The sequence below is a fragment of the Colletotrichum truncatum genome (assembly GCF_014235925.2).
Source record: "Colletotrichum truncatum strain CMES1059 chromosome Unknown Contig_0003, whole genome shotgun sequence".
Lineage (NCBI taxonomy): Eukaryota > Fungi > Ascomycota > Sordariomycetes > Glomerellales > Glomerellaceae > Colletotrichum > Colletotrichum truncatum.
In genome coordinates, this window is record NW_027222400.1 from 2,600,099 (window position 1) to 2,621,254 (window position 21,156).

A 21,156-nucleotide genomic window follows, 5' to 3' on the forward strand; every position below is an offset into this window, starting at 1 on the left:
AGTGCGGCGGGAAACTTGTAGGCGGAGCCGCGGCGTAAACGGCGTAAACAGCGTATCACCATGGCCCGTAGTTAAGCGCAGAGCTAACGGGTGGGCCACCAACCTTGACCACCAACGCAACGCAGCTCAAACTCCCAGATGCCACGATTTCCCCGCGCGATTGATTATATCATCAAGCATGACACAAGTGGTACTCACATTAAGTCGAAATATAAAGCAGGTATTGGTCAATCCTTTTTTTTTTTTCATTTGCTACCTAGAATACACCTTCGCCATGCTTCTCTGCTTGACCCTCAAATGGCCAAAACAGACATTTAGTGAGGGAGGCCAACTAAAAAAAAGAAAGCAGCATCTGTGTTCATCTCCGTCCTTAATAATAGCCTGGTGTTCTGATTCAGACAAGATTCCATGGCCCATTTTTTTTCCGCCGGTAGTATGAGAGAGAAAGCGAGCTAATTCACATTTCCACCTTGAGCCACTCTCGTCTACGAGGAGCTTCTGGTGTTGCGCTTGGTAGCCTCCTTGGCAGTGTCGGCGCCAGACGCGACAGCCTTGGAAGCCTTGTCCTTAACATCCTTAGCCTTGTCCTTGACGTCGGCAGCAGCCTTCTTGGCGGCAGGGGGAGCGCTGCCAGAGCTGGCAAGACCGACAATGACGGCAATAAGGGTGACCAGGACAGCACCAATACCACCAGCGACCTCAGGGACGAACTTGATGGCCTGGATGGGGTCCTTCTGGGCGATGGTGATGAAGAGGTCAAGCTTCTCCTTGATGAAGTGGACGGGGTCATCGAGGAACTTCAGGTCGCTGGGGGACTTGGGCTTCTCAGACTCCTTGGGCTTGTCGTTCAGCTCGGCGAGCTGCTCAAGGGGGTGCTTCTCCTTGAAGGTCTCCTCGGCAAGCTTGGCAGCGTCCTCAACAGAGTGTCCAATGTAGATGTTGTCGAAGAGGATGTCGTTCTGCATGGTCCAGATCTCGAAGCCAATCTGTTGTGATGTGCGTTAGCATACTGGGTACTAACTGGAATCAATTGGGTTAAACTTACAGCTCCCATGGGCTCGAAGTTGGCAGGAGTCTTGTCCTCGTAGTAGTCAGGGTTCTTAATCTTGCGAGGAGCCCAGACGCCCTTGTAGGCGGGGTTGTCGATGTAGGGGGCGGTCCACTTGCCCTTGTAGTCGGGGTTCTTCTTCATGGGCTTCTTCCAGGGACCGCAACCAGAGGCCTCGGAGCACTTGGGGTTAGGGACAGTAGGCGCAACCCAGTCGCCATCCTCCTCATCATCCCAGTCCTCAGGCTTCTGGGCCTCAGGGTCGGCAATGGTCAGGGGCTCATCCTCGAGCCAGTCCTCGGGCTTAGTAGCCTCCTCGTCGATGATCTCGAAGGGAGCCTCCTCATCCCAGTCCTCGGGCTTCTTGGCCTCGGGGTCAGCGATGCGGGCCTCGTCAACCCAGTCATCGGGCTTGGTGTCCTTGGGGTCGTCAATCTCCTTGGGAGGGTTAACGGCAGGGGTAAAGTCCTCAAGAAGGGAGCCGGTCTTGACCTGCTCGCCGTTCTGCTGAATGATGTAGGTGTTGTTGGGGTGGACAATGAGGGTGTACAGCTCAGTGGTCTTCACAATGCGAGCGGTGGGAGGGGAAGACAGGTGCTTCTCCTCGTACTCGCCAGTCTTGGGGTTCTTGTGGTTGAAGATGAAGTGAACCTTGTTGGTGTGGCCGCACTTGTCGGGACCAAACATGATCACGTAGGGAGTAGTGTTAGAGAACTCCTCCTGGTGAAGAGCCTTGTTGTCACGGAGGAGCTTCATGTAAGCACCACCGCACTCGAGGCCGTCTGAAAGAATGAAATGTTAGTATTCTCGTGTCAATTGAGGGTCGCACAATTGCCAGGAGACTTACTCTGAAGCTTAACCTCATACTGAACAACGAGAGTCTTGCCCTTGTTGTCAATCTTCTTGGGGAACTTGGCCGAGATGGCGTGGTGAGCAGCAGGGTTCTTGACAACAAGACCCTTGTCACCCTCCATGCCCTTGTAGACCTTGGGCTCCTCGACAGCCCACTCGCCGACGTAGGCCCATTCCTCCTCGTCCTTGCTGTCCTTCTTGGCGTGGGAAGGGTTCCATCTGGTCTCCCAGTCGTCGGTGAACTGCTCAAGGAAAGGAGCCTTGAGGGAGGTGGGCTGGGAAAAAAACCTTTGTCAGCAACTTTCTACTTTTTGAGTGAAAGGATAGATGCGGAGAAGCTTTGCCCAGACAGCCCGTGACTGTCGCGTGCATTGACCCCGTGCGTTAAGTAGATAGAATGCTGGCCGTGAGGTGTCGAGAGGTGATGGCAGCAACAAAGACAAAACTTGGGAGAAAAGAGCTTACAGTGAAGGTAGGCAGCTTGGCAGCAGCCGCGGTAGAGGTCTTCTCCTCGCTCAGAACCTTCTGAGCCTCGTCGGCATAGGCGCCACCAGCGAGCAGAGCCGCGGCGGACAACGCAGCAGCGTTGAACTTCATGATGGGCGAGTTATCGAGCTTGCAACAGCAAGAGATTGGTAGACCGGGTATAGAAGAAGAGAGGATTGGATAAATAACACCTAAAGCTCGGTAGCTCAGGTAGATACGGTGAGAAGAATTGTCAATTGAATGACAAAGTCAGTTACTCCCAACGCGTAGATGATGGAGGAGAATTGTCTGCTGAGGAATTTCCCAAGGAGAGGAAAATAAGTTTCGGAAGAAGGAATGGGGCGAGGTGAGGGAGACGGATTTATCAGTCCGTGAGGCAGGAGCGTACCAGCAGGTGCAGGCGCGGTTGTGCTCAACGTGTCCTTTTTTTGCGTAAGGTACCGGCAAACAGCTGCACCTAGAAAAGGCCAGGTAGGGAGCTATCGCCTCTCGGGGCAATGTATTTCACTGGGATAAAAAAAAATTGGGGAAGCCTACCTGTCCACAGTAGGAGTGCTAGGGGGCCATCAGTTGCCGTGCAGCACCTCACCTTACAGTTCAGGGGTCGTCGGGGGAGCGTTCACCTATAATTCACAGGCGGGTGAGGCAGCTGCTCACCGCACCTATGCACCAATGCGATTGAACGCAGCGCTATGGTACCTTTTACAGTGGGCTCCTTCCTGTAATGTGGCAGCTTACTGGCTGGAAAAAGTGCGGGGGCACGGCCAAGCCAGTGCCTTTGAGATGGGGCCCTTGGCTAGGGGGATCCACAATGTGCTAACAATGAAGGGAAGGAGGGGAAATTCATGGTGCTTCGATGAGCTTCCAAACCTCGTTCAGTCCGGTTCGGTCCAGACACCGTGCTCAGTCTGTCTGCTCTGCTCGCCTTACACTGCTGGTAGTTGGCTAAAACATGGAACATGGCTCCCAACTATCCGCACTCTGCATGTCGCTCAGTCTGCTTCAGCCCCTACCTACTAAGGTAGCTAGTAATACGACGGCCGGTCCCGAGCTGTCTTGGACCTAATGCATTGAGGGTTAGATGAGTAAGGGGGGGTTCTGGCAGGATTCTATTTGAGAAACCTTGAGAGGTATAAGATTATGCAGTCGACATAAGACTTGAAAGCCCAGAAATGCCTCGGCCCACGCTTGATACCAGACTGTAATGCGATCTCGGGAAAGTTTCAGCGTCTCAACGGCTGACAGGCCCAGATGCTGTTTTGGGTAAACGGATTGGGCGATTTTAATCTCCCCCGGAGTCATTCATTCAATCGGACTTATTGCTATCAATCTCACGAAGTTAGCTGCTCCTCTTTGTCCGACCTCATATCCCAGGCGAGGTGCAAGTCTCCACCCGTAAATAGAAACGTGGTGCACCTCACCTATCAGCCCGTTGAAAATGATTAGGTGTCCTTTCGCAACAGTTGCACAGCACCAACTCAGCCTCAACGGGATTAGCTGCCGGTGCCTCGCCAGTTTGTCGCATTAGCCGCTTAGTGCCTCAACTGTCCATTCGCATATGCCCCCTCCAACCTTCGGCTTTTAAGCTCACTGTACAGTCCTCATTGCCTTAGTAGTATGCTTCGTCGTGGTTCCTCTGGTGAAAAAGAGGAGCTAAAGACCCATAGGCGATGATTGACTTAGCCAGCCAATAAGGAGACACGTAGCGAGGAAACGGGAAGTGCTTGCGTGCTTTTGCCATGTGGGGAAGCCGTGAGGTGTCACTGGCCAATTGAGCCTCACATGCAAGTGGCTAACAGAAAATTTCCGTGGTTCTGAGCGACTTACAGCCTGATAATGGCGAGTGAGAGAACAACTTGAGAAACCCAATCAGCAAGAGATTGTCTCACAGCTATTCCTTCACTTATTCCTCCCGATCTTCCAAATCTCGTCTCTTCAGCGGTTGGATCTCATATTCCTTGCTTCTTTTGGCCCCCCTGCTCACACACACCTCTACCCCGCGACTCCTCCCAAGCCTCATCTCACAGCAACAGCCCACCATGGCGTCCGCCAGTGAAATCGAGAACCCCGACCAACTCGTCACCTCCAGCAACCCGGAGCACCCTGCTAACCTTATCCCCTCGCTCTGTGCGAAATTCTGGCACCTCGGTTGGGTCACGGGCACCGGCGGCGGTGCTTCCATTCGTGATGGGTAATTGAAATCTCTCCTGTCTTACTGCCCTTGGTGGAACGTCAAGCTTTCCAATAGTGGCAACTCTTCTTTCAGTGACTATGTGGCCCCCCTATTTGCTCTATTGTTCTCGGTAAAAGAAGCAATCAAACTCACATAAACACTTACACGAATCATCTCATTCACAAACAAACATGGCGGCTTACACTTACACCCTTCTAGCGACCTCGTCTATATCGCCCCCTCAGGCGTTCAAAAGGAGCTCATGAAGGCCCAGGACATCTATGTCTTATCCCTCGCAGCCCAAGAAGCGTCTCTCAAGAACCGCGTCTACCTCCGCTCCCCGCCTTCTTACAAGCCATCCCAGTGCACCCCGCTCTTTCTCGCCGCCTTCACCCGCCGGGGTGCCGGCTGCTGCATCCACACGCACTCGCACTGGGCCGTCCTCGTGACTCTCATCCTCGAGGGCAAGGGACCCGGTAATGACAAGCTCTTCGAGATCAACAACATCGAGCAGATCAAGGGTTTCGGCAAAGGATTCCAGAAGCAGGGCAACCTCGGATACCACGACACGCTCCGCATCCCCGTTATCGAGAACACAGCACACGAGGAGGACCTCACTGAATTTCTGGAGGAAGCCATGGATAAGTATCCCGACACCTACGCTGTGCTCGTCCGCAGACATGGTGTTTATGTCTGGGGTGACAACGTCCACAAGGCTAAGACTCAGTGCGAGAGGTGAGTCAAGGCAGATCCCCCCTTCCCGATCTCACATTTTTGATAGACACCCTGATGCATACCTCCTCTTGCCTAATCTTCCATGTCTCATGGGGAAAAAGAAAGTGATCGCTGGCTAACGATGAATGTTAGCTTGGACTACCTGTTCCAGTTGGCTGTCGAGATGAAGCAGTTGGGCATCCCATGGATCAGCGACATTCCAGTGGTTCAGCCTACCAGGAGCTAGAAATATCATGGGAAATAAAAATGATTCAAATCTCAGCCCCTTGCATTGCTCTGTTTCTTGCACACAAACAACCATAATCACTTAGTGGTCAAGATTGCGGGGTATAGTGAAGGCAGAGGCCTAGCTATTTTTCATTGCTGAAGTACGTGTATGGAAGTATCTCATCAAGGGATGCCGTATGCTGCAGCTCATTCAACTCCGCGTCGATTTAAATATCTTCAATTGTTGCACAGGGATTGAGACGAATATTGAATCGCAACGGGAAAGAATCCTCACTGACAAGTACATTACGCATATCCATATAGTCTGCTCGTTCATTATTGACTACATATACAGTCAACACCGCCCAAGTGGTATCTATCCATCAGCTCAAAGATCATTCAATCCAACCCCCCCTTTTTCAAATCTCATATGAAAATCATTCCCATTTACAGCAGGGCAGCGGCGATGACACCGATGACACCGAAAGTAGCGGAGCCAGCAAGGACAGGAGCAGCGTTAGGGGCGGTAGTCCCGCTAGCGGCAGCACCAGAGCCGGTGGCCGAGCCGGAGGCAGCAGCGCCGGTAGCAGAGCCAGATGCAGTAGCAGCAGCGCCAGAGCCTGTAGCGGTGGCAGCAGCGGAGTTGCCAGAACCAGAGCCGGAACCGGAGCCGGAGCCGGAGCCAGAGCCAGAGCCACCGGTAGCAGCGGGGGTACCGCCGCTGCTGTAATAGTACTGGGCAATGCAGCCGTCACGGCACACGCGGAACCTCTCGGTAGCAGCAGCGCTGCCGTCACCCTGGTCACACTTGGCAACACACTCGGTGGTCTTGTTGACCTGGGATTCGTTGGGGCTGGGAACCTATAAGGGGAACCACGTGTTAGTGTCTTGGACTTGCTTTTCATACAAACTGAAGCCTTGTACGCCTCGCGCGAGGCAACATATCCTACTCTAAAAACCAGTAGGAGGGATCCAACGTACAGGAACACACTTCGACTTGCAGACCAAGTCGGTGGCAGGGCAGCCCTCAAGACACTTGAGGGTGGCAGCCTGTTCGGAGGACTGAGCCGCATCGACGCTGGCGGTAGGAGTGGCGGCAGACGACTGAGCGCTGGCAACAACGGCGAGAACGCCGGCAACGAGGATGGAGGTGAAGCGCATTTTGGCTGGTGTTTATTGGTGCGTCAAGTATTACACGGGTGTATTAAGAATAGGAGTAATTGGTAGTCGAACACACAACGAGAGTGGTTGAAACAGGCGTCAAGCAACGAGCGTAGAGCGAGGGCTGGAGAGGGAAGGGAGAGAAGAGGAGGGGAATGGGATGAAGTGTGGATGGACTGGAGGTGGGTTTATAATAGCATGCCGTGCGTGTGGCATCGAACAGAAAAACACAAATTCATACCCAGCTCTCCGGACGGGACATCGACTAGGATCGTGCCCTGCCTGGAGGTGACAACCTGGGAAGCCAAGGTCCGCCCCAGGTGCCATACTATGATTAGCCTCGAACTGGAGCGTGCCGCTCCTTCTACTTCTCGTAGCTTCCCTTGGTTCACGCCCACCCCTCCAACTTGGTCGTTAGTATTTTCGTGTCGGTAGGCTGGGGACACGCTTGTGTCTGCACGCAAGGGCGGTATCCGGGGTGGATAGACAGGGTTTTGAGGCGTGGGCTCAGAGGCGTGGTGGGGACCTGGAAAGATTCTTTGCGAAGCGCCAACATGTCCAGCGACAGCGGCAGGAGCCAAGCCGGAAGGGGCGAGAAAAGCCTCTCTCTTCTCAGTCCAAGGTGACTTGTGACTTGACCTCGAGCCCGTTGCCCAGTCCTGATTGTTGTGGGCAGAGGTGCAAAAGCCAAACACAAGCGAAAATAAAGGGGAGCCACACTAAAGTTGACTGACGATCGAATTGGATCGCGCCGCGTCCGGGGAAACATTGGGACCTGCCCCTGGACGGGTCTACCCAGCATAGAAGGCACCTGAGCTAAGGTACCTCATCGTAGGAATTTTGTGAGAAGATACTTCCCATCACCTTAATGGTTGCAAGGTGGGAACCATTGGCAAGCCACTGTCCAATAACACCCCCTGTTCGCACTTTCCTACCTAGCTGCCCATTCAAGGGAAAAAAAAAGATGCTGCTCCCCTGTGACTCGTCAGGACGCCTGTCCAAGTGGAGCTAAGCCAACTGTTTAATCCAATTTTAAGATTGCAGTTTTTCCTTCTGATCTTTGTCCATTAACGACTCTAGTCCACTCCAAGACCACCAATCATCGCTCGTTAGTCCGTTGTGTTGTCCCCATCGAGAGGACTTTGCCGGATATCTAACATTACATCAGTGTGGAGGGCAGTTGGTCTGGTGGTCTGTTCGTATTCCACTCTTGTTTTTGTCGAGGCCTCAATAGAACCTTGCCACGGCTCCATCAAACCCTTGGTTTGTTTGCGCACTATCTTTCAAAGGGCTTGACCTCTCTGACCCTAGATGATAGCGGCAGGCTAGTGCCAAAAATCCCATTAGCCACGATAGGAGCTGAGGATGAACATGTGCAGACGAACATCAGACAAAGTTGGGTTGACAGCAAAGCAACCGCCTAATGAACAGAGGAATAGAATAGATCACCTCACTGACCGTGACACGAACCATGCACGTCTTCTCGGACGACGCAGGGTTTTATTAAATGGTACCCTACCATTGGCTGAGCACTAGGCCTTGTTTCAAAGCCCCAACCGACAACACTGTTGACCTGTCGACTAGACAAAGCGCTGGGCGCTGGAGCGCCACTCTGTTTTCCGCTACGCAGTCGCTCAGTGCCTGACGAGCAAAGCCAGCTTTGACGGCCACCGCTTCCCCCCTGGCAAGCGGAGACCAATACCTGGCCATGTCAAATATCGGAACGTTCAAGGAGCCCAAAATGAGTAGTAACTCCAAGGCGGCGTCAATGAATCGACTGCCGTTAGGTTCTTCCCCTAGTTTCGACGATGACGTCCTCGGCTAGCCCTCGAGCAGCATTGGTGACTTGCTCCCCATCAGCCCACTGGGAGTACTCCCCTGAGGCACCTTGAGACCTGGAATTGATTCGAACAACAATTAGTAACGGTTTCTAGCAGGGACGGCATGAGCACCCGCCCAAACAAACTAATGCTGGTGAGTCTCACTTTCTTACTGTACTCCCGACCGACGGTCGATCATTTTCATCTGCCGCCCCCCGTTAATCAATAGCAACACAACGGGGACTTACACGAGAAAACTAGGTTGGCTACTATGCATTAGAAAGATGGAGGGTAGTACTTGGGACGCGGTGTCTTTTGCACTTAGCACTGACACCACTAAGTGTTGGCGTCCGTTGCGGCGAAAGGAAGTGCCCAAAATCCAACTGGTCTGTCAACTTCGCCTCACAGGATTTCGTACGAAGTGCATAAATACGAGATGCCCATCCACCACATCACTTTGTCCTCGATCTACGATCTCCATCTTTCCCATATAGTGCCACCTCTAAGACATAAAAGCCGTGCCGGCAGGCTCATACGAGCCACCGACCCGCCCGCAAGGAAGCGTCGCGTGTGGCGATGCACCATGTCGGCCCGCAGCGCTCTACTGGTGGCATCGTAAAGAATTGGCAAGAAAAGAGTGGTTGTTCTCCAGTTCACTAGTGTCACGAGAGTCTCTCTTCTTCACCTTTGATATGACCAAAACTATACTGCACGTTTGAGTAACAGTCTTACCAAACGGAAAAGCCGAAATGGTATCTGTCGGTCGCATGGGCCGCTGCCTCCTTGCCTGTCTGGCCCATGGGTCGGAAATTTCACCACGTCATGCCGTCCTCCATCATTCGGAACGCTAAGCCCTTCAACTCCTCCTTTTCCCTCCCTTGCACTGGGCTTCAATGCGAACTGGGGCAGCAAAGATGCGCCAACCCCTGCGCTGACTCCACAGCTTCTAACTGGCTAGTCGCTCCTCAGCCCTCAGGAAGGGTATTCCAACGACGCTTGAGATCTGTTGGAATAAGCTTGGGAGAGCGGATCACATGTGCCAGAAAAAAGAAAACAAAAATATTAGAGGTAAGACTTGTAGGAACGTCATTTCTCCTTACCAAATTTCTCTTCTTGTACGGCTGGCCTCAATGGAATGTCGGATTTAAAGAATCAGAACAGAAACTCACGCCATCCGCCCAAGTTGTAAGGCCTCGGCTGGAACCATGTAAAACGAAGACCATCTAGGCAATTATCCATGTGATAATGTTTCTTCTTCTACTGAGACTATCGGACGTCCCATTCAAACAATGTGATGCTACCTCTCATCGGCTCATTACAGCTCATCTCGCTGCCTGACTTCCTCCTGCACCCCTTGCCTTGTTTCATCGCTGACGGTCTGGTCAGCTTCAACCTCACCAGCAAGCTTCCCTTCAACATCACTGTCGTTTTCAACGATCGACTCCTCGCCGATCTCTGCCGGCATCTCCTCCACAATCTTACCCACCTTCTCTACGAAAGACTCGGGATCTCCACCGGCTGCTGCCGATCGCTGCGGCTCCCGTACGTTGATGGTAGGCAGCGAATCATCCGGTAGACCCTCGACATCAACCTTGGCCTTATCGGCCACGGCCGACTCCGATGCCTTCCCTCCGGAACCAGCATACTTGACCACTGCTCCGCCACTGCCAATGGTGATATTGAACATCAGCCGCAATGGCAGCCAAAGCAGCCACCATAGAGGCCCGTACAGTAACCTTCGGAACAGCAGCCACGCGCCCGTTGCCATCAGCATGTAAAGCGCGGTCTGTAGATACCACGTATCGCTCTTCTGAGATCGTAGCAACGTGCCCAACAGGTCTTTCGAACTTGCTAGCATAGTATCGAGAGAGCCGTATGACTCGTTGAGCTGTGCCAGTGCCGCCGATGACTCCGTCAACGTTTGGTGCGCAAACTCGCTGCGCGCGAGCTCCGCCGCAATCAAATCGTGCGTCCGTCGAAGAGCGCTTGTCACATTACTGCTCGCTCCGACCGTCTGTTTGTCGTCCTCCGTCAACGAGCTAGCATTATGGCTGTCCCGGGTCTGGTGAACATGTCGATGCCGGACGACATCGGGCAATTGTGCCTTTTGGGCACCGAGTAAAGGAGAGGATGCTTCGGAGACTGGCTGGGAGTATGACTGCAGCAGAAGCTCACGCTCAAGGCGCTGCGCCTGGGACAGGTTGTGTTTCGCTGCCAGTTGTGCTTTGCGGAAGGTGACTCGGGAGCTGTGTGCAGACCAGTCAGCAACCAAAACCCACCAATTCTTAATATATTCATGCCGTAGAATTCATAGCCTCCTCACCTCTTGAGTTCTTGCCTCAACCGGTCCAGGCCATCCTTAAGACGGGTCTTTGTATGCTCGGCTTCGCTTCCTGGTCGGCCGGCCCTGAGATCCTCAATCTCCTCCCCCAAGAGCTCTAATTCGTCCTCCTCTTCCCTCAATATCTGACTGATCTCTGAGCTCAGTTCTGCACTGACACTACTGTCCTCATCTGTTCCTAACGGCACAGAGCCAGGTTGAAACTTGAGGTTCTGGAGCCTTTCGATAAGCTCCTTCAGCTGAGACGTGGTCTCTTGCAGGGCTGTCAGCCGCTCCTGCAGACCCTCGAAAGACATACTTGTACTCGCTTATTCCTTGAAGTTCACGTATGATTTGGTGTTCGAGAAATTAATAGTTGGTGCTGCAAGAAAGTGTGTCCCTGGTCTTTCGGTAGGGGGTAAAGCTGGCCTTTACCGGTGACGAAATGTGTGGTGGGATTCCGTTGGAAACGTCCCTTAACCCCGATATACCGATATTCCTATTAAAGAGGTGTCAAGCCACAACTCGCGGCGTCCAAGCTCCCGCTTCCCGAACACGAGCCACGCGACCCAAATTTTTGGCGACAGCTTCACGTCTTTGCGAAACGCAGACCATATTCGACATAGCCTTTTAAGCTCGCACGCAGACTGCCGACGAACCTTCACGACACCCGCAGCACTCAATTGATACCGCAAGGCACGCGTCCTTGCACCCATTAGCCCAAGATGATTACCAAGTTCATGACCGAGATTACCACAAAATTCAACCCCTTCTCTCCTTCAGCCAGGTCTGCTCGGCTCTTCCTCTCCTTTATCCCCCCCACGGCCCGCTCGACTGGCATGACGATCAACACCACACTTCTCCCAAGGACGTCGACGGAGCCTCCCTCTCTTTATGTTAAGTTCAGTACGTTTCCCGTGCCGTTGATATTTGCCTGACGATCAGTGACTAATTAGCTTCCCAGAGGACGGCAAGGAGATGAACCTCGACTGCGAACGTATGGGAATCAAGGGGCTTATCGAGGAGGTTGACCGACACTCCAGAGGTCTGCAGAAGCAGGCTGACTTGACCGACTAAGCGGTGAAATGCGACAATTGTGTATTATTATGGCATTTGCATGTACGGTACGGCGTTTTTATGGGACGGATACGAACAATATCCTTAGGGATATTCCGATTGAAATATAATTGGCGGCTCAAAAGTGTAGCATGTACGAGAGGAAGAGGCAGTCATTATGAAGATGACACTGGCTGACACTGGCCTGTATATAGAGCCTTTGGATGCAAAAGAAACCCTGCCCAGGCGACTCATTCCCAGCTCATCTTCAAATGCATAGTAAAACACTGGGCCATATTATTTCGATGTGAGGTACTTTTTTACTTTTTGGTATTTTAAAGATGATGCCTCTGGGCCGTTGGCTTCGGCTTCGTGTACGACTATTTCTACTAATAACAGCGACCGATATTCCAAGAAACCACCGACTACAGAGACATTTCACGGTACCAAGTCAAGACGACATGGAGCGCGCTTATGCGGAGGCACCGCTGATGAAGAACCACTTGTCAATGGAAGCATCAATCTTCTCAGCAGGGAGCTCCTGGTGCTGGGGCAGAGGGGGAAGCTGCTCAGCACTGATGCGGGCGGGGGACTGGTTGACGGTGACGTTGGCACTGTGTGAAGGTGTTAGTTTCCAAGTTCTCTCTCGATTGGCTTGCCAAGCTATGGCGTGATGGTCAACTTACGTGGAGACAGAGCCGGCCGCGGTCTTGCCGGTGATGAGTCTCTCCCAAGCCTCGGCGCACTCACGGACAACGTCCATAGCGTAGCTGCGGGATTTGTTAGCTATCATGCGCGAAGTGTCGGAAAAACGTTGTAGCTAACCTCTTGTTCTTGCACTCGCCAGTGAAGGCAAACTGGTTCTCGGGCTTTCCGTCAGGGATCTTGTAGATGCGGAACCACTCGTTGGTGGCACGGAGAAGACCGGGCAGGTGACGCTCGACGTCCTCAACGTCGTTGAGCTTAGGAGCCAAGGGGTCGTTCACGTCGATGACAATGACCTTCCAGTCAGTCTCCTCCTCGTCAAGGAGGGCCATGACACCGAGGACCTTGACCTGCTTGACCTGTCCGGTGTAGCCAACAAGCTCACCGATCTCGCAGACATCGAGCGGGTCGTTGTCACCCTTGGCCTTAGTCTCGGGGTGAATGGCATTGGGGTCCTCCCAGGTCTGGAAGGCGGGTTAGACAAGTTTACCTGCGACAGTTTAGGCAGCGGAATCGTACCTGGGGGAAGGCACCGTAGTTCCAGAGGTAGCCCTTGTGGGGGAAGCAGTTGCGGACGTAGCGGAGCTTGCCCTTCTTGATGTCCTGCTTGATGGGGTTGAGGAGTTCCTCCTTGGAGATCTGTGATGAAAGGTGTCGGTCAGTGCCACATGTTCAATGTGCTCAATAGAGTTCTTCTGTTGGTAGGTGCAACAAAAAACATCTAAACTAGACTGAAGATGGGATAAGAGATCAATCATACCTCAAGCTTGGCGTTGGTCCAGCGAGGGATCTCGACGACCATGTTCAGGATGGTCTGCTCGGCGTTGGCGTACAGGGGAATATCGTGGAAGGGGGAGACGGGAACGCCATCCTTCTCGATGTAGACGCGGTGCTCGAGGGTGTTGGGAGCACCGACCTTGCGGACGGAGTACTGGGAAGCCATTGCTGCGTCTGGTTGGTGATGCAGGCTAGGGTCAGAGTCTTTGGAGATGGTAGAGAAGTGGCGGGCAATCTGTGCGGTGCGTTGGGAGGGAATTTTGCTTTTAATATCCGCTGCACCAGTTTGTGATGGAGGAGGAGGGGTGCGGTTGGCGGATGATGCAAGGAGGGATGGAGGGGGAGGGGTAGCAGGCCCGGCTGTTAGCTTGATGTGTGCCGCCAGGGTTGCTGAGTGATTGGCCCGGTACGGGGCCTGAATCGGGGACAGAGGTGAGAAGGTGGAACGGGGGCTGGGTCGGGCGGAAGGTACGCGAAGACCAAGAGGCCGCAGTGAAGGAACAGCAGTGCTGACAGGTGTCTTGGTGAGGGACGGCTGCAGCTTAATGCCTCGTGGGAGCTGCATGTATACAAAGTGTCCTGAAAAGGAGGGAAGAGAAGGGGAAGTGCCAGGAATTAGGGGGTGTTTAAACTCTGTTACAGAGGCGTCTTCCAGCTAAGTCAAGTCAGTCTCTCAGGCTTGACCCGAGGTTCATTGGGGAAGAGTTGCGCAAGACGCTAAGACGAGGGCCGAAGCCGGTCAGGTCATCAACTGTCAGAGGGTCTCCGGAGCTCACCTTGGGTACTCGCGGCAATCGGGGTGGTAGTAGCTGCTGACACGGAGCCAGGGAGAAACCGGGAGAACCTTTTCTGTCTCTCTCCCCTCTGTCGCGACAGCAACCTTGCCGAAAAAAATTCTTTACGCCTCACCGTGGCTCAGTCGCCCAACCCCTGCAACCTGCCCCTCCTTACCCCTCCATGGCCGGAGCAGCTTCACCATGTTCATTGTTGGGTCCATGAATTGACATGACTATATCAAGCATAGGAGCTAACAAGGGGGTCAATTGCAACAGCCGCATGAGGTGACCATGATGTCAACTTCAACTGGTTATCCATCAGCATCGTCTGGACTATAAGTTGGCTAGAAGTGATTTTCGCCGGCGAGAACTTTGAGATGATTGTCGTCTAACAGTTCGCCCATAGAGTGTTTTGCCATTCCTAGACTAGTTGTCGCATCAGAAGTCAAGCTGTCCCGAGGTTCGACAACAGACTTCTTACAGAAGTTCACCATCTCAACAACAACCAGCTTCCTTGTCACGTTTCATCGGAGAGAAGGAAAAATCTTTACCCGTTCAGATCTAGAAGTCCGGCTACTGAACGAGATACTATAATGATATCCGAAGCTGATACCGTCAAGACCCGGCTTCTTGTTATTTCAGACACTCATGGACGGCAACTCGAGTATGAACAAGAGGCGGATGTGGCTATCCATTGCGGTGACTTGACAAACGAGTCTAAACTAGACGAATACCGGTCCGTGATCAAGAACCTTAGCAGCATCAAGGCCCCTCTCAAATTGATTGTGCCTGGCAATCATGACTTCTCCCTGGACATACCCCAGTTTCAGAGAAAGATTGACCAGGTGCGACAACAGTATGCGGACTCGAAAGGCAAAGATTTTGCCAGAAAGTATGGTGCTCCGGGAGACGCTCACCGTCTGTTTGAGGCAGCAAGCGATGCGGGAATTGTTTTGCTCGACCAACAAGGACTTCACATATTCACTCTCACCAACGGTGCTCGCCTGACTGTATATGCTAGCCCGTACACTCCCCACGCTGGTGGGTTTTGGGGCTTCCAATACCGTTTCGAAGAAGGCCATGATTTTGACATTCCAGAAAGAGTGGACGTAGTCATCACACACGGCCCGGCCCTAGGCCTCCTGGACTATTCGAAAGCTAACCCAAGGGCAGGGTGTCCAGATTTGCTAGCAGCCGTTGAACGTGCCCGGCCCCGGTTACACTGCTGTGGTCATATTCATGAGAGTTGGGGTGCCCAGTTAGTAACTTGGAACGATGGATCAACCGACCGACATGAAAAGGCGAGCGGAATTAGAGAGATTCTACCCATTGCCAGCTGTCGTGACCTCAAGTTGCAAATGGCAGATTCACAAGGGAAAGCAGAAGTCAAAAAGAGAATGGCGAGACGGTATTCTGCTGAGATGTGTTACAAAGCAAGTCATTGTGAAGGAGACCCGCATCCGCTCAAGCACGGTGAGCAGACACTGTTCGTCAACGCTGCGATTGAAAGCGCACCAGGCGAATTAGCACTGCATTATCCATGGGTCGTCGAAATTGAGCTGCCCAAAGCGAGGAGGGAGCATGATAAGGGTATAGCGGCAAATGCATGAACCTGACATAGAAAAATAATAAGTGGGGATATGTCCAGTAAAAGCTTATCGATAAAGTCCCATTAGATACTTTCTGTTGCTAACCCGTCAAGGCATCGCCGCATGAGTGACCCTCCCATCAAATACTCGCATTTCTGTTGTTGAAAGCTATGTAGTGTATTTTTCTTGTCTTGTCATGTCCGTTCGCACGCTGTTCAAGACCATGGGATCCGAAATCAAGAAAGTCCCCATCCCCCGCCGAGGGGTCGACTACAGGGGCAAGATCGTTCTTGCGCCCATGGTTCGCTCCGGCGAACTTCCATCTCGCCTCCTGGCTTTGCACTACGGCGCAGACTTGGTCTGGGGTGAGTCGCAAACCACCAGGCACTCCTTATTTTAACTTACAAATCTTTAGGTCCCGAAACCGTCGACAAAGCTATGATTGGCACTACGCGCCGAGTCAACCCTGTCACCAACACTATCGACTGGACCAAGATTCCTTCCTTCGGCCAGAAGAACCCCCCGAAGACGATTCCTGAAGCCGTAGTCTTCAGCACACACCCGGAGAAAGAGGCTGGAAAGCTGATCTTTCAGATCGGAACGGCCGACCCGGACCTGGCGGTTCAGGCAGCGAGACTTGTCGCTGCTGATGTGTCCGGCATAGATGTCAACGCCGGTTGCCCCAAACCCTTCAGTATCAGTGGAGGAATGGGCGCGGCGCTGCTGAAAACGCCTGACAAGCTCTGCGCAATCCTAGAGGCTCTTGTAGCTAACATCATGCCCGAGTTCGAAATCGGCATTAGCGTCAAAATCCGTCTCCTCGATACTCCAGAACAGACCGAGGCTCTTGTGCGAAAGCTTTGCGCCACCGGCATCACCGGTCTTACGATTCACTGCCGCACCACTCCTATGCGGCCTAGAGAACGTGCGATTCGCGAGCAGCTTCGGATGGTGGCAGGCGTGTGCCATGATGCCGGGGTCGCCTGCATCATGAACGGTGATGTCGAAAGCCGAGACCATGCGGTGGACCTTATTAAAGAGTACGGTGTTGATGGTGCCATGATTGCAACCGCCGCTGAGGCAAATTCGAGCTGTTTCAGATCGAAAGAAGACGGCGGCGTCGCAGGTTGGGAAGAGGTCGCTGCAGCATACATTAAGTATGCATTGGAGGTCGACAACAAGTTCGGCAACACTAAATACTTGCTTTGTCAGATTGTTCCTGGGAAAAGTGGAATGTACCAGAAGATGAATCAGTGCAAGACCTATACTCAAGTGTGTCGCGCGCTTGGTCTTGAGGATCTCATGGAGCTCGCTCAGCAGACAGACATAAACAAGGGCATCGATCCGGAAAAGACGGGGAAGGCGGGCAAGATGTCCAACCCGAGCGCCATGGCGGCTGGAGGCAAGATGACGGGAAACAGATCCAGTCAGGCGCCCCGAAAGAAGTCTGAAAGAGGCGTCACTGTTCCTGCTGACAAGCAGCAAGCATCTGTTCCCCTCCAAACGTAAGATGGGGCTTTCGACATATAATACCGGAGGGGTTTGCATCAATGGCGTTCGGAGAAGTTGGTACAGAGCATAGCGAAACGATATCCATTCGGGAGTCAGGCCGAAGGGGAAAAAAAACCAAAAGGTAACTTTGGCCTTTTTTATACGTAGACTTCGCATATATATATATATATATATATATATATATATATATCAGTAAACATCTGAAATTGGCTGAGCAATTTATTTTCTCGAACATGACTTCAAGATGTTAAAATTGTGTGAATTACAAAGGAACCGTCAGATGCGACTCTGTTCGCTTCTGCTTCTATGATACAGTCCCAACCTTCCTTTTTATTTGCCCTTCTTCACCCAGTCTTCAACGGACTCACGAGCATCCGTAACCTTCTCATCAACATATCGTACACCAATCTGGCTGTGAATCTTGGCCGCCCTCCAGCTGTTCTCGATGTTCTCGCGGAGCTTGAGGTGTCCCTGGGCGACGACGGGGAAGCGCTGCTCGTACTTCCAGGCAAGGTTGGATACGTTACCCATGGTGATGGGCAGGACAGTCCAGCCGGCGGTGATACCGAGAGCCAGCGGCGCGGTGGCGCGGAGCAGGATGCTTCGGTTGCGGGTGATGATGCTGCCTGCCATGGCGGCAACGAGGACATAGATGGCGCCCGGCATCAGCTGCTCGCCGCTCTCACGCGGAGGAGCCAGGGAGGCAATCGTGCTGGTAAAAGACTGCTCAAGGTTGAAAGCACGATCCATCGTCCGGTTGACAGCATCCTCGGCACCTATGGCGTACTGGTACAGGCCCAGGCGCGCCTTGCCGATCTGGACGGCGAGACGCTCAGTGGGCGTAGGGCCTCTGGGTTTGGAGGGTTCCTCGGCCAGAGGGGGCTGCTCGGTCCGGGGAATCGGAGGAGGAAGGGTTCCGCTGGTCGGGGGAAGCTCCGGTTCATCGTAGATGGGCTTCTTGGCCTGCGGCTGGATTAGTACTGCATGTCTGCCGATGGCCTGCGTCGCATTCGCACGTACCTGGCTGGTCTCAGGAGCTTCAGCGTGGACGGTTCGGGGAGCCAGGGCGAATCCTCCCATCAGAACGGTCGCTGCCAACGGCGCGGCGCGCTATTAATTTCACGTCAGTGGTCAAATAAAATACGAAATTGATGATGGAAAAGAACGTACCCGTTGTAGCAACACTCTAGCAGCCATGGTCCACTCAATTGGTCGATTGAGGGAATTGGGTCTTGGTCTCGCGAGAATTATTTGAATGTCATGAATGATGCACAAGCAGGCAAAGCCTCTAGGCCCACGGTGCGGCTATTTCCGGAGCTCGGGAATTCGATTATGCACTGCACACCCTTGCACAAAAAGTCCGGTCCACGTCCCGGTTACGCAGCTAATCGCGTTGCCGACATTTCTCCCTTACCCAGACATTTCCCCAGTTTCCGACGCTTGATCCAAGGTTAAGTCTGCCAACTTTCCTTTCCCTGCATTTGCGGTTCTACTTGTTGCCTCAGCCTGTAGTTATGATCGAAGCGTCGTCGAGCTATTCATAATGTTCAAATCCCCAAGCCGCGGCCTCTGGGTCTGCACACAATGTGTTAGACAAGCTTCCAGTGGCCAACAGCGCCGGTGGATGGCCGCCGTGTCCCGCGCTGCTTCCTCGAGCCTCCCCGCCGATCATGCACCCCCGGGTAGAAATACTGACGATGCGATCCTCCGCGAGCTCTTCGACTCCCCTTCCCGTGCTATGAAAGCATTCAAAGCAGAAGGACCCAGCGTTGGCTTGTTCAAGAACCGATACCTCACCAGCCCGAATGGCTTCTACATTTTCGCCCGTCGAAGCTTAGACAAGGCTCAAAGGATTGTCCACCGAGTCCTTCATGCGTCGATTATATCTGAATACCAGGCCATTGTTAAGGATCTGGATCGTCTAAGCGATCTGCTCTGCAGAGTTCTTGATCTATCTGACTTTGTCAGAATGACGCATCCTGATCCGAAGTTTCAACAAGCAGCTGCGGGGGCTTGGTCTCTGGTATACCAGTATATGAACCAGCTAAACACCATGACTGGGTTGAGTGACCAACTCGTTAAAGCCATGGATAATCCAGACGTTGTTGCATCTTGGTCAGAGGAGGAAAGAACGGTTGCGGAGATATTGAAGTTGGACTTCACCAAGTCAGCTGTCGACCTACCCCAACAAGAACGAGATCGATTCGTGGACCTCTCGCAGCAGATAAGTGAAGTCGGGTCTATGTTTGTCTCTGACATGGCTCCCGCAAAGAGAGAAGTCGTGCTGCCATCCTCGAGTTTTTACGGGTTGTATCCAGGAATCGCCCGAGCACTCACAATGAGGGGCAAGTTGCGCCTCCCTACTACTGGACCTGAAGCCCAGGCCGCGCTCCGAAGCGTCAAGGACGAAAACACGCGGAAAGAAGTTTTTACCGCGATGCGCACTGCATCGAAGCAGACTATCCACTTACTGGAGACTATGCTGAAGCTTCGATCAGAGTTGGCGAACCTGGCCGGTTTCTCGAGCTATGCTCACCTCTCATTGAAAGACAGGATGATGGCCAAGTCTCCCAGCGCGGTGTTGCAGTTTCTTCACGCGCTGCAGAAGTACAACACACCCATTGTGCAGGAGGAAATGGCGGACCTCTTAAAGCTGAAGCAGACTCGTCTTGACAGCACTGCTACTCAGGTTCACCCATGGGACAAGGATTTCCTTATGGACGGGGTGCGCGCTGAGATGAGACTTCCCGTCCGCCACCCTGATCATCTTCCATCCTTCTTCTCGATCGGAACTGTCATGCAGGGCATGTCAAGGCTGTTCACCCGTCTGTATGGCATATCCTTTAAGCCTAGAGAGTCACAGCCAGGTGAGACATGGCACGAGGACGTCCGACGATTGGACGTCGTCACTGACACGGGAGAGTTGATTGCTGTCCTGTATTGCGACCTGTTTTTCAGAGAGGACAAGTCCCCTAACCCTGCCCACTTTACAGTGCGGTGCTCCCGAGCAATCGCTCCCTACGAAATCCAGGAGGCCGCGGAGGACTTGCACAACAACTCGTCTGGCATGCCCAAGTTTGATAGGGCAGAGCAAGCTGCCAACGACGGTATGGAGAGCTTGCAGCAGGATGGCGTCCTGATGCAACTGCCTACCATTGCCCTGGTCTGTGACTTTCCGAAGCATGATGCGAGCAGCTCAGCGCCGGCGCTTTTGTCTTACTACCAGGTCGAGACTCTTTTCCATGAAATGGGCCATGCCATCCACTCCATCCTCGCTCGTACCAAGTTTCAGAACGTTGCTGGCACCAGATGCGCAACAGATTTTGCGGAGCTCCCGTCTACGCTGATGGAGCACTTCGCTGCCGACCCGTCAGTGCTAGGATTGTTTGCACGCCACTGGAAGACAGACGAGCCACTTCCCTACCAGATGGTTGCGGAGAGAATCCGCCTAGCTAAGCGATTTGAGGGCGTTGACACTGAGAACCAAATCCTCCTCTCCCTGCTTGATCAGGCCTACCATTCCCCTGAAGTGGCTGATCCCTCCTTCAACTCGACGACAGTCTACCACAACCTGCAGAAGCAATACGCTCAGGGTGGACCCGACCCCCCAGGCACCTGCTGGCAGGGCTTCTTCGGTCACCTCCACGGGTACGGCAGCACCTACTACAGCTACGTTTTCGATCGTGTTCTAGCCGAGCGTGTCTGGAGAGTCGTTTTCTCCGCAGGCGCGGACGGTAAGGCGTTGGATCGGGCCAACGGCGAGCGGCTCAAGGAGAACCTCTTGAAGTGGGGTGGCAGCCGCGATCCATGGCAATGTCTGGCAGACACGCTGCAAGATGATCGCCTCGCCAAGGGTGACGATAAGGCCATGGCGCTCGTTGGTAGCTGGGGCATCAAAGACGATCACGCTTGAGGTGTTGATACCATCTCTGTATTATT

At 53.1% G+C, this 21,156-nt stretch overlaps 9 protein-coding genes across 9 annotated transcripts; 4 read left to right on the plus strand and 5 right to left on the minus strand.

The window, feature by feature from the left end:
- Positions 1–485: 485 nt before the first annotated feature.
- On the minus strand, positions 486–2,497 carry CTRU02_205609 (calnexin precursor; the record flags this gene model as incomplete). The annotated part of the gene is made up of 4 exons (XM_036727603.1): positions 486–986; positions 1,046–1,830; positions 1,896–2,175; positions 2,366–2,497. 4 exons carry the CDS (start codon positions 2,495–2,497, stop codon positions 486–488), a joined length of 1,698 nt encoding a protein of 565 aa, XP_036580559.1.
- A 1,928-nt stretch (positions 2,498–4,425) lies between these two features.
- Positions 4,426–5,520, plus strand: CTRU02_205610 (apaf1-interacting protein; the record flags this gene model as incomplete). The annotated part of the gene is made up of 3 exons (XM_036727604.1): positions 4,426–4,577; positions 4,779–5,294; positions 5,427–5,520. 3 exons carry the CDS (start codon positions 4,426–4,428, stop codon positions 5,518–5,520), a joined length of 762 nt encoding a protein of 253 aa, XP_036580560.1.
- Positions 5,521–5,948: 428 nt separating this feature from the next.
- CTRU02_205611 (uncharacterized protein) lies at positions 5,949–6,662 on the minus strand (the record flags this gene model as incomplete). The annotated part of the gene is made up of 2 exons (XM_036727605.1): positions 5,949–6,362; positions 6,483–6,662. 2 exons carry the CDS (start codon positions 6,660–6,662, stop codon positions 5,949–5,951), a joined length of 594 nt encoding a protein of 197 aa, XP_036580561.1.
- A 3,135-nt stretch (positions 6,663–9,797) lies between these two features.
- CTRU02_205612 (SEC20 domain protein) lies at positions 9,798–11,119 on the minus strand (the record flags this gene model as incomplete). The annotated part of the gene is made up of 2 exons (XM_036727606.1): positions 9,798–10,728; positions 10,806–11,119. 2 exons carry the CDS (start codon positions 11,117–11,119, stop codon positions 9,798–9,800), a joined length of 1,245 nt encoding a protein of 414 aa, XP_036580562.1.
- A 408-nt stretch (positions 11,120–11,527) lies between these two features.
- On the plus strand, positions 11,528–11,879 carry CTRU02_205613 (mitochondrial 54S ribosomal protein mL53; the record flags this gene model as incomplete). Its single annotated transcript, XM_036727607.1, has 2 exons — positions 11,528–11,708; positions 11,767–11,879. The coding sequence occupies 2 exons, from the start codon at positions 11,528–11,530 to the stop codon at positions 11,877–11,879; spliced, it is 294 nt and encodes a 97-aa protein (XP_036580563.1).
- A 451-nt stretch (positions 11,880–12,330) lies between these two features.
- On the minus strand, positions 12,331–13,905 carry CTRU02_205614 (inorganic pyrophosphatase; the record flags this gene model as incomplete). The annotated part of the gene is made up of 5 exons (XM_036727608.1): positions 12,331–12,472; positions 12,545–12,628; positions 12,684–13,027; positions 13,083–13,235; positions 13,324–13,905. The coding sequence occupies 5 exons, from the start codon at positions 13,903–13,905 to the stop codon at positions 12,331–12,333; spliced, it is 1,305 nt and encodes a 434-aa protein (XP_036580564.1).
- An 804-nt stretch (positions 13,906–14,709) lies between these two features.
- On the plus strand, positions 14,710–17,214 carry CTRU02_205615 (tRNA dihydrouridine synthase; the record flags this gene model as incomplete). The annotated part of the gene is made up of 4 exons (XM_070204581.1): positions 14,710–15,157; positions 15,453–15,589; positions 15,926–16,070; positions 16,121–17,214. The coding sequence occupies 4 exons, from the start codon at positions 14,710–14,712 to the stop codon at positions 17,212–17,214; spliced, it is 1,824 nt and encodes a 607-aa protein (XP_070061685.1).
- A 333-nt stretch (positions 17,215–17,547) lies between these two features.
- Positions 17,548–18,414, minus strand: CTRU02_205616 (mitochondrial protein; the record flags this gene model as incomplete). Its single annotated transcript, XM_036727610.1, has 3 exons — positions 17,548–18,180; positions 18,238–18,327; positions 18,388–18,414. 3 exons carry the CDS (start codon positions 18,412–18,414, stop codon positions 17,548–17,550), a joined length of 750 nt encoding a protein of 249 aa, XP_036580566.1.
- Positions 18,415–18,760: 346 nt separating this feature from the next.
- Positions 18,761–21,130, plus strand: CTRU02_205617 (peptidase family M3 protein; the record flags this gene model as incomplete). Its single annotated transcript, XM_036727611.1, has 1 exon — positions 18,761–21,130. The coding sequence occupies one exon, from the start codon at positions 18,761–18,763 to the stop codon at positions 21,128–21,130; it is 2,370 nt and encodes a 789-aa protein (XP_036580567.1).
- Between the last annotated feature and the right edge of the window lie 26 nt (positions 21,131–21,156).